The 16,922-nt window shown below is 39.1% G+C and overlaps 1 protein-coding gene across 1 annotated transcript in view; it reads right to left on the reverse strand.

Annotated features, from left to right (window-relative positions):
- Positions 1-16,922, reverse strand: part of grm2a (glutamate receptor, metabotropic 2a) — a 37,172-nt gene that overhangs the window by 6,844 nt on the left and 13,406 nt on the right. Inside the window, exons 3-4 of the mRNA XM_072382221.1 lie at positions 2,642-3,479; positions 6-1,069 (exon numbers count right to left, since the gene is read on the reverse strand). Of these exons, the coding sequence (XP_072238322.1) occupies positions 6-1,069; positions 2,642-3,479 (1,902 nt within the window). The remainder of the gene's footprint in view (positions 1-5; positions 1,070-2,641; positions 3,480-16,922) is intronic.

The raw sequence follows: 16,922 nt of genomic DNA on the forward strand, positions 1-16,922 counted from the left end.
CTTACCCTGTAGTCGCTGGCGGTAACGTAGAAAATGGGTTGGAAAGCCAGCCAGATGATGCAGGTAGTGTACATGGTAAATCCGATGAACTTGGCCTCATTGAAGTTCTCAGGGCATTTACGGGTCTTGAAGGCGTAGACTGTGCAGAGAATAATGAGTATGCAGTTGTAAGTGAGAGACATGAGCATGCTGGAGTCCTTGCTGTTACACTTGAGGGTGACCACGTCTCTCCTCTCTGGGCTCACTTCCTTTCTAACACCTGGGGTCTCCACCAGCAGCCAGACCACCACCACTATCAGCTGGCAGGAGATCAGAGCACCACAAATGGCAACCTGGGAGGCTGGGCTGATAAATCGAGGCCTCTGGGCTCCGTCCTTCACTCCACTGAAGATCCGGGCAATTCGATTAGTCTTGGTTAGAAGGGCTGAATAGCATACAGCAAAGGAGGTGCCTAACCCTAGTCGGCGCAGTGTACACACAGCTGTTGAAGGTTTGGCTATGTAGATGAATGTCATGCTATAACACATCAGCACTCCCATCAGAAGAATATAAGAGAGCTCACGTCCACTGGCCTTCACTACAGGTGTCTCGTTGTGTTTAAGGAAAAGGCCAACGACAAAGAGTGTACTCATTATCCCTAGACAGGAAATGGTGACAGGTCCGATGGCCCAGGCATCTTCCCAGCGGATGTACTCCTCAGGTAAGTCATAACAGCCTGTAAGATTGGCCAGAGGCCACTGTCCAAAGCTACAATCAGCACAGGTGAACTCATCCTGCAAGTACTGGTAGGGCTGACAGGGGATACAGATCCAGCAGCACACATCTCCCGGCTGCATACTTTTCACCTCATTCTTCTTGCATGGATCACTACACTGTGAGGTAGGCACAACCTGTCCAGCCCAAGGGATTGAACTGGTGTTTAAGATCAGGCTCTGTGCCCAGTAGCCGACCTTACGATAGACATAGCGTTCACCTTCTTTGTGGTAGTGAAAAATGTTGTAGCGGCCAAGGCTGTCTCCATAGGCATCAAAACGGACTACATTCTCTGTGTCGGGGGGACGAAAGGGTGCTGACAGAGAAAGGGGAAAAAAAGAGAGGAGGTTTTATGAAATAAAAGGTGTACAGTGTAATGACATGTGCAACAAAGATTTATTTTAAATTGACAGAATAATATAAATATGAGATTTTTTTCTGGTGACTTTCTATTTCATGTCAAATCTATTTTTTATTATCTGTTCAGAATGAAATGAATAGTGACTGTGACAGGGGCAAAATGTTAGATTACACAATGGAATGTGTACACAACAATCACGTCCATTTAAACAACAGAACAGAAATCCCAGATGAATGGCAAATTATTTAGTGTGACAATGTTTCCTAATTTCCTAATGATATCAAAGCTATAATGAGCCACCATTTAAGAATTCAACAGGACCTGGTCAGAAACGTACAAAGTACAGGCTACTTTGAAAACTTGAGAGAATAAAAATCAAGAGCTCAAATCTAAAAGCAAATAACTGATAACAAGTTTTCAGACCCACATTGTGCAAATGTTCTTGTTGACATGTTTCAGGTTGTTGTCTTGAGAAATAATCTGTTGCTGTAACCCTCAACACTTTGAAAAATGCTGACACGTCATGCTTTCTCACTATCTTGACTACTCTACCTGCCTCTAGAAGAAAAACATTCCCACAGAATGATGCTACCATCACCGTGTCTAACTGTAGGGGTATTAATGAGGTCCAGTGTCTGGTTGCTTTCTGCAACTGGGGTCAAATAGTTGTTTTATCAGATCAGAGATTTTTGCTTTCCGTTCATTTAATCATTTATTTGTGTGACTTACTATGGCTAAGATGAGATAAATCTGACACATTACTTGAAGGGGTCAAAACACTGTCCACCTGTTTTTCTCCTTAGTATGTTGTAATGTCTCATGGGACGGACTAATTTAAGGCCTCTAAACCGCTTTTAAAATCTCCAGATAATAAAGCCCTTTGAGTGTTTTTTTTTCTTCATTTTTTAGATATTATGAAGAGGAGAAAAACCCAGCTGGATAAGAGCACAGTGGCCCAACCATTATCTCCCATCAATGGAAATGTCAGTATTTCCATAAATCGAAAGATAACCCAAGGCTGATACAAAAGTGAGAGTATTTGAATTGGTAAGCCTGATATTTGTAATGTGGGGATGAGCTGATGCCGTCACAGTTACATGTTTTGTGTATTGAAGCTCAGTGTAGACAAACAGAAAACAAATGATATTTGCACAGTGAGTTTTTGCAGTGTTCAAACTGAAAAGCTCTTACATGAAAAAGCATCTTCAAAGCATGAGGATGAGGAAATAATTTCCCCATTGCTAGCTGAATCATTACTAAAGTGATCTGCATTAGCAGTGTAGAAACATGTATAATTGTTCTAATTAAATTTTCTAAATAAACTGGCAAAATGAATATAAACTCATGTAATCTAATTTGGCAACCTACACGTGCAGGAGCCACTTGGAGAAATTAAATGATATTATGTTAAAGTTTCTTTGGAGTTTCATACTTTACAGATGAGTGTATAATGAGCTCTTATATGAGTATATTTCTTGTATAATGAGCAGTATTTTGCTAATATTTCAGCATTATGGTTTTACTCACCCTCAAACTTGACTTTGAGAATGTAGTCCCTGTAAAACTTTCGTCCATTGCCAGGTTTAAGAGCGTCGCACACCTTTGTGGAGTTGGGGCATAAGGCTTGCCTCATGTTATGTAAGGCAGCAGCCATTGCAAAGACAGCATTCACCACAAACATGATCTTGGATTCTGGTTGAAACGGAATCTCACGAAGCGAGTGTTTTCCACATCCCAGGTCATGGAGGCTGCACTGGAATTGGTTTTCCCAAAATTCTCTGAACCAGGGGTTCCTGGTGTTGTTGTACGGGTGCAGTGCTGTGAAGTACTCATTAAAGTCGGGGATTTGATACGAAGCAAGTTCAATGGTGAATGCTCCATCTGCTACAGCCTCACTTCCCCTCACCACACTCTCCTGCGCTCCCCAGCCATCACTGGCCACCCAGGTGAAAGTGACGTTCATGCGGTTGGCTGCAACCAGCAGCTCACGGGCATCCTCACTGCGTGTGAACAGGATGACCACCTTGGCATTGGACTTCTGCTGAAGGGAGCGGATTACGTTCTCATAACTCCAGCGGCTCATTGAACGGCTCACTTTGGCTGATGTGGCGATGCAAATCTGGCGGGCACGAGCCTCTTGTTGGAACGCATCAATGCCTGTCTCACCATAGTCGCCTTCTGAGGCCACAGTCGACACGTACGTCCAGTTGAAGTAACGCAGGATCTCTGCCATAGCCTTGGCCTGGTAGAAGTCTGGAGGCACGGTGCGGGCAAAATAGTCATAACGGGTCTTGTCACTTAGTTTGGCACTGGTAGAAGCGTAGCTGATCTGAGGGATCTGGAAAAGTCGCAGCAAGTTTGCCACCTGTAATACGGGAGAGAGATCAGAAGGATAAAATTCAGTTCATCTTTAGCTAAATTAATGAAATTGCCAAGGCTATGTAAATTTCCATGCAGGTGCAATTATGATATAATAATGATAATTATAATAATAATATAACTGGATTCCTGCTGGGCCTTTTGCAACTTAACTTCTGTGCTGACTTGTTGAGACCCTGCTTTTAATAATTGTGAGAACTGCCTTTTAACCTAATCAAATCTCATCTGTAATGCTTTAAACATAACTAAGTAAATAAAAAAAATGTTGCAGATACAGAAGTCTGTATGTTTGGAGGTGTTGCTTAGATCAGACAGACTTGAATGTACAATAAAAATGAACATACGCCCTGTGCACCTGCTTTAGAAAGAAATAGATAGGAAGATAGAGTCAGGGTGTGGTTGAGAGCAGAGTAAGTGGACAGAAAAGCAGTCAAAGCACCAAAGAATCTTGATTCTTTGCTCTTTCCCTCGAATGGGATTTGTTGATGTTGGAACACTGCACACTATGTGTGGAAGCTACTGACTGTTTCGCTTCAGGCACTTCTGTGGATGCCTAAGGGAAGGCAGAGTCAACATTCAAGAAGAATACCAACCTTAAAAAAAGTTGACTTTAATGTTTACTTTTACACAAGCAAACTCATGGCCAATGTGTCATTCAAGAGAACGACAACAGGAAATTCACAATCAGACGTGTGATTTATCATTTCTGTACTGTCAAATCCTATCGTGAAAGCTGCCTGTGATAAAGTGAATACACACTTAAACTCTCAGAAGCTAATCTTTAAGAAATAGTTTTAGTAGTTTTGGCTAATTCTATATCATTCTCTTACATCACCTTCCTCATATAAGCACTTAACCACGCTCATTTCTTGCATTTGCAAGATGTCTGAGGGTTTAATCCCCGCGTTTTGAAGCATTTCAAAGCTTGAGTTGTGCATGACTTTTCTTTCCATGCCACCAATTCTTTTTTAATCATTTCATGGTGCATGAGTTCGTCAGGTTATTATCCAGTTAGTTTATCATATTGACATATGACCAAACAATGTCTTCAAGCACTGTCTGATATAATAGAAAAATCAACGTTGACTCCATGACGAGCTTCCCAGTCTTTGATAAGTCTGGTCAAACTTAACAATAACATGTTCACCAGTGTTTCACAGTTTGTATGAGGTTCAATCAAAAGTGAGTGGTGTTGATTTTTTACGCACTAAAACCATGACACACAGCAGCTATGTTTACTTATTTCATCAGGTTGAGAAAATAGCTATTTGTGACTCTTCAATAGTATAGCAAAGTTGTTTTAAAAGGAATGAAAGTCTAAATCATTTAAACACTTGACTGAGTGTTTCAAAACAGTTCAGAGGTTGGTTTCCCCTGACAGTTTCAGGTCAGCTGGAGAAACCCTGATTATGCAAACAGGCTAATAATCATGTTTCTGTGTATGTTCTTTCCCTAAACGGCCTTGACAGCCTTTCTCCACATGTGGAGAAACAGCTAACAGCAGTGTGATTGCTCTTTTAGGAGGAAATCAGAGTATAATCCAAAGTGGCAAGTAAAATTAACACTGATTAATCTTTTTCAGATCATTCAATCCCTAATTCAAACCAACAAAAAACCCTTTCCCATTATCTAATAAGTCTTCTCCATGATCATCTCATAAATTGCGTTTTAATGTTGTTCTTACCTTAATATGCAATTTATTTATTAATGACTATTAATAATGTCTATTTAGAAACATTCCCATGATTATTCAATCATGGAGGGGTGTATATTTTCTTGCTGTATTTACACTCCAAAGGAAGATTTCAAACGGTAAAACACGGCAAAAGTGGATTTATTTTAACATTTTTGGAGATGTATCCAAAAAAGGGAATTCCCCTGTACAGATCATTACATCTTCATCCAATCCATAAATCATTCTTATTTTTCTTCATGTCTGGCTCTTTGACTCTTTTAGAAAAATAGACCCATTCAGTTTGAAGAGTGCTGCTATGAAACATTTTCATTTGTAAACCAGATGTATCATTCTGTGTAATCAAAGTGTTTGAATGATATGTAACTGTAATATTGAATAAAGATCTACTCAGAAATCAGTAGATGAATTTTTCCCTTATAAAAGATGGTAGGCAACATAACCTATGTACCCTAATATATAAATCTGTACATGGTAAATTATGTTTATAGCTTTTGATATTTGCTTGAGAGATGGATCCCATCTGAGGTTATGAATAAGTTGATGTCCACTCTTGAGATTACTATGATTTTGTGTACTTTAAGAATCATGGAAACATACTTGTCCTCTTTGTTATGACACACAAGTGGTCAGAAAGACTGGGAGGGGTTCTGGATGGAGACAACGACCGTTCTTGTGGGATTTAAATCTAGGCCAGTGAGACTACATGCGGTTCTTAAGCCAAGGGTCTTCATCATCCATGAGCAGCAGTGAGTCATTCATCACAAAGAAGGTACAGAACACATAGCATGTTATCATGTGTACCTCAAAGTAAACATTCAAAGCAGGAAACAAAGAAGGGTCCCACATTCAGATGTTACATGAAAACCAACACTACGCCCTGCAGGAACACAATGAATGGGGGAACTCATTTTGATGTTAGTCCTGTTAATTAACACTTTTGTTGTTTGGAGTTTTAATATTTTGTTTAGGGAGATCTTAGTGAGTAAAATGGTGTGGGGAAGAATGGACTGTTATAGAAAAGAATTCAGAAGGAAAAGGATCAGATTTTACATGCCAGTAGCATTGATTTCTTGTTCACTGCCACAAAGAGAAAATGTTGGACATTTTTGGGAAATTATAGATGAAGAAAGAAGGGGCTGCTGAGGTTGAAGATGCTAGACATCTTCCCCATCTCAGACCAAAACAGGTGCTGCTCTCTGAAGCCTATTCGGTTTGTGGGTGGTGATGTTTGCTTCTTTTTCTAAAAATGAAATTGCTTGAATTTCTTCAGTTGTGTGAGATACAGTGTATTGTTGCCAGGTAATATGTGATTGTGACACTGAAACAGTCCTCATCAGTTTCACAGTTTCAAACATTGGGTCATGCCAGTTGCCCTTGAGAGAAGAAAGAAACAGCATGCTGTTTTGTCATGTCATTTGAAGCCACACGGCAGTATTTATCATGTCAAAATTGACTACTGCAATGCTCTCCTTACTGGTCTTCCAGCCTGTGCTGTGAAACCTCTGCAGATGGTCCAGGTGCGTCTGGTCTTCGATCAGCCTAAAAGAGCACACGTCACCCCTCTGTTCATTGAACTCCACTGGCTATCCTTAGCCGCCCGCATCAAATTCAAGTCACTGATGTTAGCCTACAAAGTGCTTATTGGAACAGCTCCCATCTATTTGAATGCTCTTGCAAAGGCTTATGTCACAACTTGGTCCCTCCATTCGTAGCAGGACTGTCGTCTAGCAGCTCCTACACCACGCTTAAGACAATCCAAACTCTTTTCATGTGTCGTTCCATGATGGTGGAATGACCTACCGATTGCTACCAGAACAGGGGCGTCCCTGTCTATCTTCAAGAAACTCTTGAAAACCCAGCTCTTCAGAGAGCATCTCCTATCCTAGCACTTATCTTGTACTTCCCTACCCCCTCTATCTCTGCACTTTATCTTTCTGTACTTTCCTCTATGTCTGCACTCTGTCTCTACTCTGTCACCTCTGACATAGTCAGACTAGTGGGTTCCTTCTATGTAGTTTATTGTTAGCTTTTTTTATATAGCTTGTCATGTCTTCATTTGTAAGTCGCTTTGGATAAAAGTGTCTGCTAAATACATAAACATAAATTTGAGATAAAAATTAATACAATATGCCAGTTCTTACAGATGGTATCCAGATTATCAAGATGGGTTGAACTGCAGTTGTTTGTTCAGTGTGGCGGAGGAGGTATATGTAAATAGTAGTACATGTCATATTAGTACATTTCCATAAAATGTACTAAATCTCTCCGGGAGTGATGAATAAGTGTCATTGCAAGAATGGATGACTTTCATTGTGTCACTGGAAATACAGCCAATTAAAGAAATATTAAGTTGATCTTATCCCCTGTCCCAGTCCCCTTAGATTCTGAGAAGTAATGGGGTAAAATTGACTACCTTTGGTTTGTGTTAACATTGATTCTTGGGCATTAAAGGATTCAATTGTGAAGTTATGGAAAGTTTCTCCAACATTTGCCTCCAAGTCAGTATAACTTTGAGGCAGAAGCTTGAACTTAGATTAGTCAATAGAGTTATTAGTTAACAGAAAACCTTATTGTGGACCGACAAGGTCCAGGATGCAGAATTAGTGATGCTTATTATACATATTATATCATGATGTGTTAAATGTTGTCATTCGTTATGGCTGAGGCAATGGAAAGTTCAAAAAGTATTTTGAAAATGGGCATTCATGCCTAACACCTTTGGTTAGGTGTTTGAGTGATTATATCTTTGTAGATATGAGTTTACGTGGATTTCTTTTCAGCATCTAGAGTTCTAGTAACAGCAGGATGTATAGTCTTTGTGTCCCTCTTGTTTGAGGAATGTGACCCTTATCTGGCTCTACAGTAGATTAAAAACACAGATTGCCTTTATGATACCAAAGATTTCTGTGTGATTGGAACAAAACTGTTTATCACAGTCACAGAGAGAACGATAGAGCTCTGTGGGGAGTTTTTGTTTGGTTTTGTAATCATAAGTTTGCTAAATAAATGTCAAATAAAGGACAAGAAATGTTTATTCAATTCTACATTCTAAGCCTCAGTTCATCTAGCCTGAGTGGTTTATGAAACATTCCTCATGTTTCTCTTCATGTAAGGATGTGGCCCCATTTCCTGGGGTATATTGTTTGGAGTAGAAATGAGTATAAATTGTTCAGTTATTGCAATTATGTTGAGTATAAGAAGATCAAATTCTATATTTTTTGTTTTTGGGTTTGAGCAATTCTTTGCAGATCATGTAGGTATTTAAAAGAGTCAAGTCTCTTCACCTCCTTGTGTTGAGAAAGTTTCCGTTCGGTTATTCTGTGTTTTTGGCACACAAATTAGAAGCGTGTGCTTTTATGTAATGCTTTTGTGAGTTTTGGAAATGTCCTATCAGTGTGAGTTTTGTCGTAAGATGGAATGTTCTGTATCATCTGGTTTGTACAATCTCTATCTGTCATTCCATACTGATATATTTATATATTTCTTTTACTGGAAATAAGGGTCTGGGAAGCCTTGAAGGAGGTTGAATTAGTGGAGCGAACAAGGTATTCAACATAAAGTTAAAAATCTATTCAAAGAATGACAAATGAAAAAAAAAATTGTTATAATAATCTGATGTCAAGTTACCTGTTCACCTCGTAAAAAAAAAGGTCTGCTCCTTATAACTCAGTCAGGACTTATCTCTGAGGAGCCTGAAACTGAAAAGAATAAAAAACAAAAGGGCGGCGTTTCTGTTAATTATGGAGATGATAGGTGTGGTGAGAAGTGAGAAAAAGAGTTGGTGTTTATTGAATGGCATATTTTCGTCACAAATTCCCAAAGTGTGTATTTATGGGAGATCAAGTCTTGTTGAAAAAGCCAAGCTACACTAACCTTGTGTGCACAAACTAGCTTTAAACAAAACAAGCAAGAGACCTGCCAACTGCCAACAAATGATACATTGCATGCACATAATGATATGTAATACCAGCAGCATTAAATAAACAGAAAAAAAGAAAAGGAAAAAAAAACATTAATCCAATTTGCTCAACCTTCTCAGTGATCACAGTAGTAAATGAGTAACTTCACCGTGGGGTATTAAATAGAGCTCTAATCCATACACACTACATGTGGCTTATGAAGGTCGTAAAGCACTGTGACAGACATGACACTGATACAACAGGCTTACTGTAAGTCATTACAGAGATGTTTACTGGGATTATATGAAAAGCCAAGGCCCTCCGACCTGCCAAAGCCTGTGTCTGACATGTGGTAAACTGAGTGTAGAACACACAGGTCGATATGACAGAGCAGAACTGGAGCATCTGAATATGGAGTCTACTTGCCATCCCTTGTCATCTTGATAGATGAAAATATTTTTTTAGAATGGCATGAAGCGGTTTTATCGTAGAAGTCACCTAGTAACTGCCCACTAAAGCACAAAGTTTTTCAGCAAATAATAAAGGTTCAAAGCAGGAAAAGACTAGATTGGAGGGGACAGCAAAAGACTATCTTGAGGAATTAAACCACAAGAACGTCAAAGACATGTGAGCCAAACGAGGGAAGAGATTTGCCAAATATTGAGTCAGTAAGATTCTATCTTGATGTCACTGTTGTTTAGCAATTCACACTTTGGTATGTGTCCTCCTGCATGAAGCTGTAGGTTTTAAGGAGGCTCTTGAGAAAAGGAAATATAATAGGGTCACAAATGAATTGTCTCAAAGTTCATGCACAAGGGCATACTGATACACACATAGATAGATTGTATTGCCACCTATAAGAAGAGATACTTGTATAAAGCAGTTCTCATTCATTTATTTGTTTGTGTAACACTGCATATTGAGGAGAGATAGAATAAATACGATTTCATTGCTTGTCTAACATCAGATATAGAGGATCAGTCTTTCTCAGACGGGACATTATTTTCTATAAATAAAAAAGAACTAGCCTAATGTATATTTGCAGTTCAGATTGCAGTGAAAGAGGGTTCTTCCCATGCAATGAGAGCATGCAAGACTTTGTAGCTGCATTTTGTGTACACCAACTAACAGTGCTGAATCTTTTCACCTGTTGGAAACTCTTTCCATACAGGAGCCCTTAAAGAAAATATGATCATGAACTTAGACTCAGTCATGCTTTTAATTGGATATTTTCTTTTGCTTTATCTTTACTTCCTCCAGAGAGGTGTCCTATGAGGCAAGATCAATTGGTCAGCAGGAGATGTTGAACTTAAAGTCTGAATTCTTTTGTCGTGAAGTCTGTCTTTTTTAGAAGCTAAATCCAATGACAACATATGCTGAAAGCATAACCTGTCTCAGAGGTTGTTTGTTGACTGAAATACCACATTTAACATGCTTTGTCTAAATGCGATACACTCGCTAACATGTTAAATGTTAGTTATAGTTGTACATAGTTTATTCAACATTAATCATAGCAAGTGTTCAGTATGGTTACAATGATTCAAGACTTCTGCTTGACAACATTTAAATGTTGTTTAATTCAGATTTGCTGTCTGTGATTTCAGCAGGAAAAGAGTTGATAAAAGGGTGTAGCTTTTCTCAGCTAGTTTCTAACCTAAACTATACGTCTCTAAATTAAGATATCCTCTCTCAGAGTAAGTAATGTGTTCATTGTAAGTTGCCATGGTGATCTTGTCATGCGAAAGGACCACCTTTGTGATATAGCCACTGATTGATGTCTTTAGTTTCCTGTGTCCACATAACAGTTTGTTAACCTATAGGGAACATATTATGAACAGAAAGACTTTTCTGCACCTGATCGCATATCTGGGTGTCTGAAGTGACTATCAATTCAAAAACACAGATATGAAATAGCTAAGACTTTAGGGCAGTTTAACTTTGAACACATTTCACTGGGGTGAGCCACTCAGATAAGCAGCCTAATGTAATCTCATAGGACCAGCTCAGGTTAGAATTATCCAGCCTTCCCAAATCCACCTCCATCAACTGAAGATTTTATATTTTCTTGTTAAACAATTTTTCTGTTGAAATACTTAAGAATAACCAAGTTGGGATTGATACACTTTATCTGAGTGACTTACCAATTGCTTGTTGGTGTTTTCTTGACTTTTCTAAGTCAGAAATTGGAAAATTCTTAATTCTCATCAGTTATAAATAAAATGTAGCATCAATAAGTAGAAATGAGTGCAACACCAGAATTTACCATTACAAAATCTCCTCTGTGGAACATGTCACACATAAACAACAGTTGTTAACATTAGCCTCTACTAACTTCGACTCATTTATCACCCACTAGCTTTCGCATCATGTCAATATTCCTATCTGCATTGTGGTGTTTTACTAACCTGCACCAATTCAGCAAATGACCAACTACAAAATAGAGGAATATGTACCACCCAGTTAAATTCTGAGAAAAGTGTTAGTGTGTGGCAGTGTGATCTCGATTTGTGTGTGTGTGGTAGTGTGAGCTCTTAGACTTGGAACTATATGATCTCTATAGTGATAATGTGCTTAAAGGGTTATCAAGCGTCACTTGATTTAAATTTGTATAAACGACTTTTCTCGAAGGAGGCACACTCTGTCAAAGACAGGGGTGAAGTGGAGTCAGGGGCTCACTTGTGAAACATTTTGTTGAAAAAAAAAGGCTTATGTCTCCAATACGAATGACGGCAACATAAAGCTAACTTAATGCAGCGCTCAAGACAAATTAATCTTAAACAATCTCTTTTTTTATCTATTGGAGATTTAGCTCATATCTGATATATGTTCTTATCTATTTTATATCTCTTTTGTGATATCTCTTTTTGATATCACAAATTCTTCATGTCCAGTAATCATGGTGTGGATTAGAGACAAAAAGGGGGGAAGAAATGAAACGGCCGTTGAGATATATGGGAACATATAAATAAGAGACTGAGAGAGGGGCCTTATCCAGGAAATATCAGGCCTACTTTGAAGAGATGTCATGATTTTTCTACACGAAAAGCCCATCTGTTCATCCCAGAAGACTGACTCTGTGCGCTTCTACAGCAATAACACTGTATTCCCATAGCAGCAGTCCTTAGCTCCACTCAGTATCACACAAATATGGCCCAATGCAGCAATGAGAAACATTCAGGTAAGCGCATGCACGAAGAGTGGGCATTCATGCACACGCAGTACAAGTACGGTGTAATCATTAGAATTTGCAGTGGATCTTCATTAGTTTATTTATCAAGATTTAGTTGCTTAGCAACAGTTTTAACAGGCTGAAATATGAACATACTTTTTTGTCTGGTCCTGCCCCCCTATTCTGTTGGATGATATGAATCTCTTTGATGCTGCAGTAGTTTTTCAAAGCCTCCAAAGTCATGCAACCATTCAGACTACATATTATGCTACGGTTTCAGATCATTCAGTAACAATATCAGCAACACGGTAATTTGAAGTGTACTGGCTTTCATTTCTCTCCTGTGTGACTCTTGAGTGCAGCCCATTCTGTTCTCTCCTACTTACATCATCAATAGACTCAATACTATCCAGAGGGAAAAGTTTTCAAATCCAATTGACCAGTTTGGGTGCGGTTCACTTTACCAAACTTCACCTGTCATTTATATCTTTTATCAGAAAGCATTCACTGAGTTTGTGTGGTGGAAATTATATGAATTTTGACTGTGAAAACAGTAGAATTCCACCAAGCCTCTGAATAATCCAATCATTGTCAATTAATTACGTTTTCAGAGAAAGTTATTCACTTTTATCCATGAATAATGCATCTTAACTGCAGGCTTTACAGATGCCGTTCATCATTATTGTTCTGCTTGGCGTGGTTTCTATTATGTGCATTTCCATGTTTAAACACTTTGTATGACTCATGCATTCTTCACAGATTGGCAGGGTCTACCTGCAGATGAAGATAATTCTATAAATAGGGTTGTTGCGATGAATACAAGTGAGATTCTCCATCTCAGTGAAAGCTCATGAATACACCTTATTATTTTGCTCACATAGTTTAGTCTTCAAATGGCAAGAAGATTGTTTATATCAGAATCTATATCTTTAAAATCCAATCGTGTGTCCTTGTGAATGTGCATCCTCCCGTGTTGTTTGTCAGCTAAACCAGATGACTGCATCTCAGGCGGCATTCTCATGTATTCCAATTAATTCAGAGAACACTTGGCACAAATAAGAGTCAGTGATTTTTATGCGGTGCTTTGAAAGATCAAAGTATGTTATTTTTTATGGTTTTCAGATTGGTTTCAGAAATGTCCTCGATGTTTCATGCTTGAGAGTGGTTATTTTGTGAGCATTTAAATGTTTGACATTCCAGAGTTCTGTTCTAGCGTTTGTAATGTATTGCCTGGGGATGCTCCCCTACCCGTGAGTCACATTTAGCAGCACTTTCTGCTGTTGGGATAGCAAACGTGGAGTCCCAACCATGTATTAATCAACAGCCAGCCCTGAGGCTAAATGTTCCTGGACTGTAATTGAAGGATATGATGCATCCATGATTAGCCCACACATTTAGGATACCACAGAGTAATACAGCATCTTTCACATAAAACAACTACAACGACTGCTCTGACCATGATTACAAAATTGAAATATTCTTTAGCAAAAAAATCTAAATCTTTTTTTATACAGTATTTTACACTTAATTTATATTTGCTTTTACACTTACAACTAAGTATGTAGTAGATGAACATGTATTGTAGTCTTCCAGCTCTACACACAATTAAAGAGGCTGAATGCAGTGAGCATTCTTGCTCCTATGACCTGCTGTTTAGATGAACCACAGACAAAATGTTAAAAGCTAAATACTTCATTTGCATACATTTTTTCTACAAATACATTGTCCAGATGGCATCACAGACTTCCCTCTAACTGTTTAATATCTGGGCTTTGGTTATCAAGTGCTTTGACGCCATATGAGGCCATGTGACTCATTCCCTCTCATTCCTTCCATGATCATGTCTGCCCGTCACTGTCTCAGCGTTTCTGTGAAACGCGATCCCTCGTGCGATGGCTCGACATCCTCTGTGTGAATGCACACCTCTGCCAACCCACCAGACAGCCCGGCTGCAACCACAGATGGGGAAGACGGGGCCTAGCCTGCGCAAGCGTCACAGAACTTCGCCTCCACACTTAACTCAATCTGTGCTCATGTAGCGCCAGCACGGCCAGGCCTGCAGCCAGATCTGCCCCCATATCTGTGATAGTCACACCACAACACCAGCAGCACAGCAACACGCTTCTTCATTGTGACAGATTTAGACAGAACTCAGCGTTCTCACCACCTGTCAGTTCACCATGTTCCACCATGTCGCCAAGGTGATAAGGTCTTTAAGTTAATATTGTTATTTGTCATGTTACTGCTTTGCCTTTGGGGTGAAATACACACATCTGTATTATCCACCTGCTGTTCTCAGAGACAGGCAGGCTTGTAACCTTTCACACAGCCAGGGTGGTTCATCTAAAGGTCTTACAGACTATGGATTATGCACAAACAAGGCAGTTACAAAGAACAGAAATATTATGTGGAGATGGTATCCAGAGGGAGCACACAAATGCCACACATTCTCAAACCCCAAATGCATATCTCTGTGTTGTAACATTGCCAGAGAAAACAACAGGGCAATAACACGTCTAGAAACATGCAGCACATCTTATTTTCAAAGGGCAAATCTCACACAGCAAATCTTTTAGACATTAGGGAAAAGGAAAATTAGCATGAAATACCAGCTCATTTTTAAACAGCTGGCAAAAATGTAATAATTGATGGTATAAACAAATTGAATGCAGTGATTAAATACTCACCAACTGGATAAGATAAACAGCATAGCTAGTACACCTCATGACAAAAGGTTATTACAACACAGAGAGTTATATATGGTGAGAAAGGGAACAGTGTCCTGTGGTGTACTCCTACAGAGGAGAAAGATTCACATAGAAGCTAGGGCAGACCCCAGACCTTAGGTTTGTAATAGTATATCTATAAATTACCACAGGACAAGCACACTCCCCGAGGAGCGCAAGATGCAGGGTTTTGCTAAAATTACAGCACATTCATCAAATCCTTTGTTTCCAAACTGTCCTTTTCACCAGGAATCCTTTTATAGGATCTCTAAATCCTCCTCTGACACAGTTTCCCTGGGAGCACTCTATCTGTGCAGTACCTTGCTCTACTGTACTGTACTGTACTGTACTGAACTGTACTGTACTGTACTGTACTGTACTGTACTCTGCTGTACATTTAGCATTCTATGTTACCAGGATTACAGTAAATAGTAGATGTTCGCAGCGTGTTGGTACAACTAGGGAATATTTAACATACTTTTAAATTCATTTTTAAAAAAAAAATATTCATTGAATGTTATTTTAATTAATTGTTACAAAATATAGTATTATCATTTTAACATAAGTTAACGATAAAATGGAAGTGAACTGAGGGGATTTACACATTTACCTATTACAGTGATGATAGAGCTCAATATATTATGACATAAAACCCATGATGCTCGCCACTTAGAAAAATGTGCATTCAGTCTATACAAGGTCTGTTCAGTGTCACAGTGTGCGGATCATATCCCAGCTACCATTTCAGCTGTGAATACCACACCTGCAAACACAAGAACAAAGTGCAAAAAGAACAGACGGTGTTTCCGAGAACACAAAAGTGTGACGGAAGTTCAAATCAAACAAATAAACAGGTTCTGGCTCACAGACTGCATCACTTTAGCAGTTTTTTAAGTAAAAGGTGTGGGGAAGTTGCTTCATTGTCTTTCTATTATATCTGCTTTTATGAGCAGGACACCACCTACAGTCTCAGAGAGCCAAGGAGTGACTGTCTGTACCGTGTAAAAAAATTGTAAGTACCAATCTTGACTATTTGCATGATGGGGCTGCACAGCTAATTTGCATGTAATAGTCAAAAATCTGATTCTTAGAGTGTTGATGTCTTGCCTAAAGATGCTGTGACAAAAATTGATTTAGTTTATTTGGAGACTGGATCCTATCGAAAATTCTAGAGAGGACACAGGTCAGCAATCGTCGTTTTTCAGACAGCTGCTTCTCAAATTCAACCCAAAAATAGCTGGGTTTTCTCACTTAGCAAAGCAAGCATGTCCATCATCTGGTAAGTTTATTTTTTACTGTATTTTCTCCCTGTCCAGTGGTTATTCAGAAATCCTGTACTCATATGGTGGGTCTCTTGATAAACAGGCTGCAGTCAGTAATGGGGAGCAGTGTTGCAACCCTTCTATTCCAGGAGAGGGGGAGCTGCAGAGATTTAGTGAATATTAGCATCACATTACCAGCTGATAACAAGCCTAAGGCTCATATTATCCATGACTGTTTTGTTTCTAATGTTGTTGACAGCAATAGAAATGAACACATTACCATTCTGATGCTTCCATGTGCATGCAACCTTGTGTGGATGTAGTTTCCTCTTTCTCTTCTTCAGAAATGCTCACTGGTTCAAACAGGGGTGGCTAAATTATCACAATATTAGATCTGGCCTTTGAATAGTGTAGCAGAGACAGGGAAGAGCAATATGGGTAGGGTTCAGATTCTAATTGAAGGAAAAATTACTAAGGTCATACCCCAAATCAAGACAGTTTTTTATGGCAAAAAACCTTTAAATTTACAAGTTAGCAATGAGCTCTGATGGGTTTTTAGGGGATTATTATCTCCTGAAGTTAGACTTTAAGGTCCAAAACTTACTTGTGTCCCAGATTTACCCCCCCCCCCCCCCCCCCCCCCAATGTAAATACAAAAAATATGGAGTATCAAAGGG

This window comes from Leuresthes tenuis, unplaced genomic scaffold (genome assembly GCF_036924035.1).
Source record: "Leuresthes tenuis unplaced genomic scaffold, fLeuTen1.0.hap1 SCAF_3, whole genome shotgun sequence".
Taxonomy (NCBI): domain Eukaryota; kingdom Metazoa; phylum Chordata; class Actinopteri; order Atheriniformes; family Atherinopsidae; genus Leuresthes; species Leuresthes tenuis.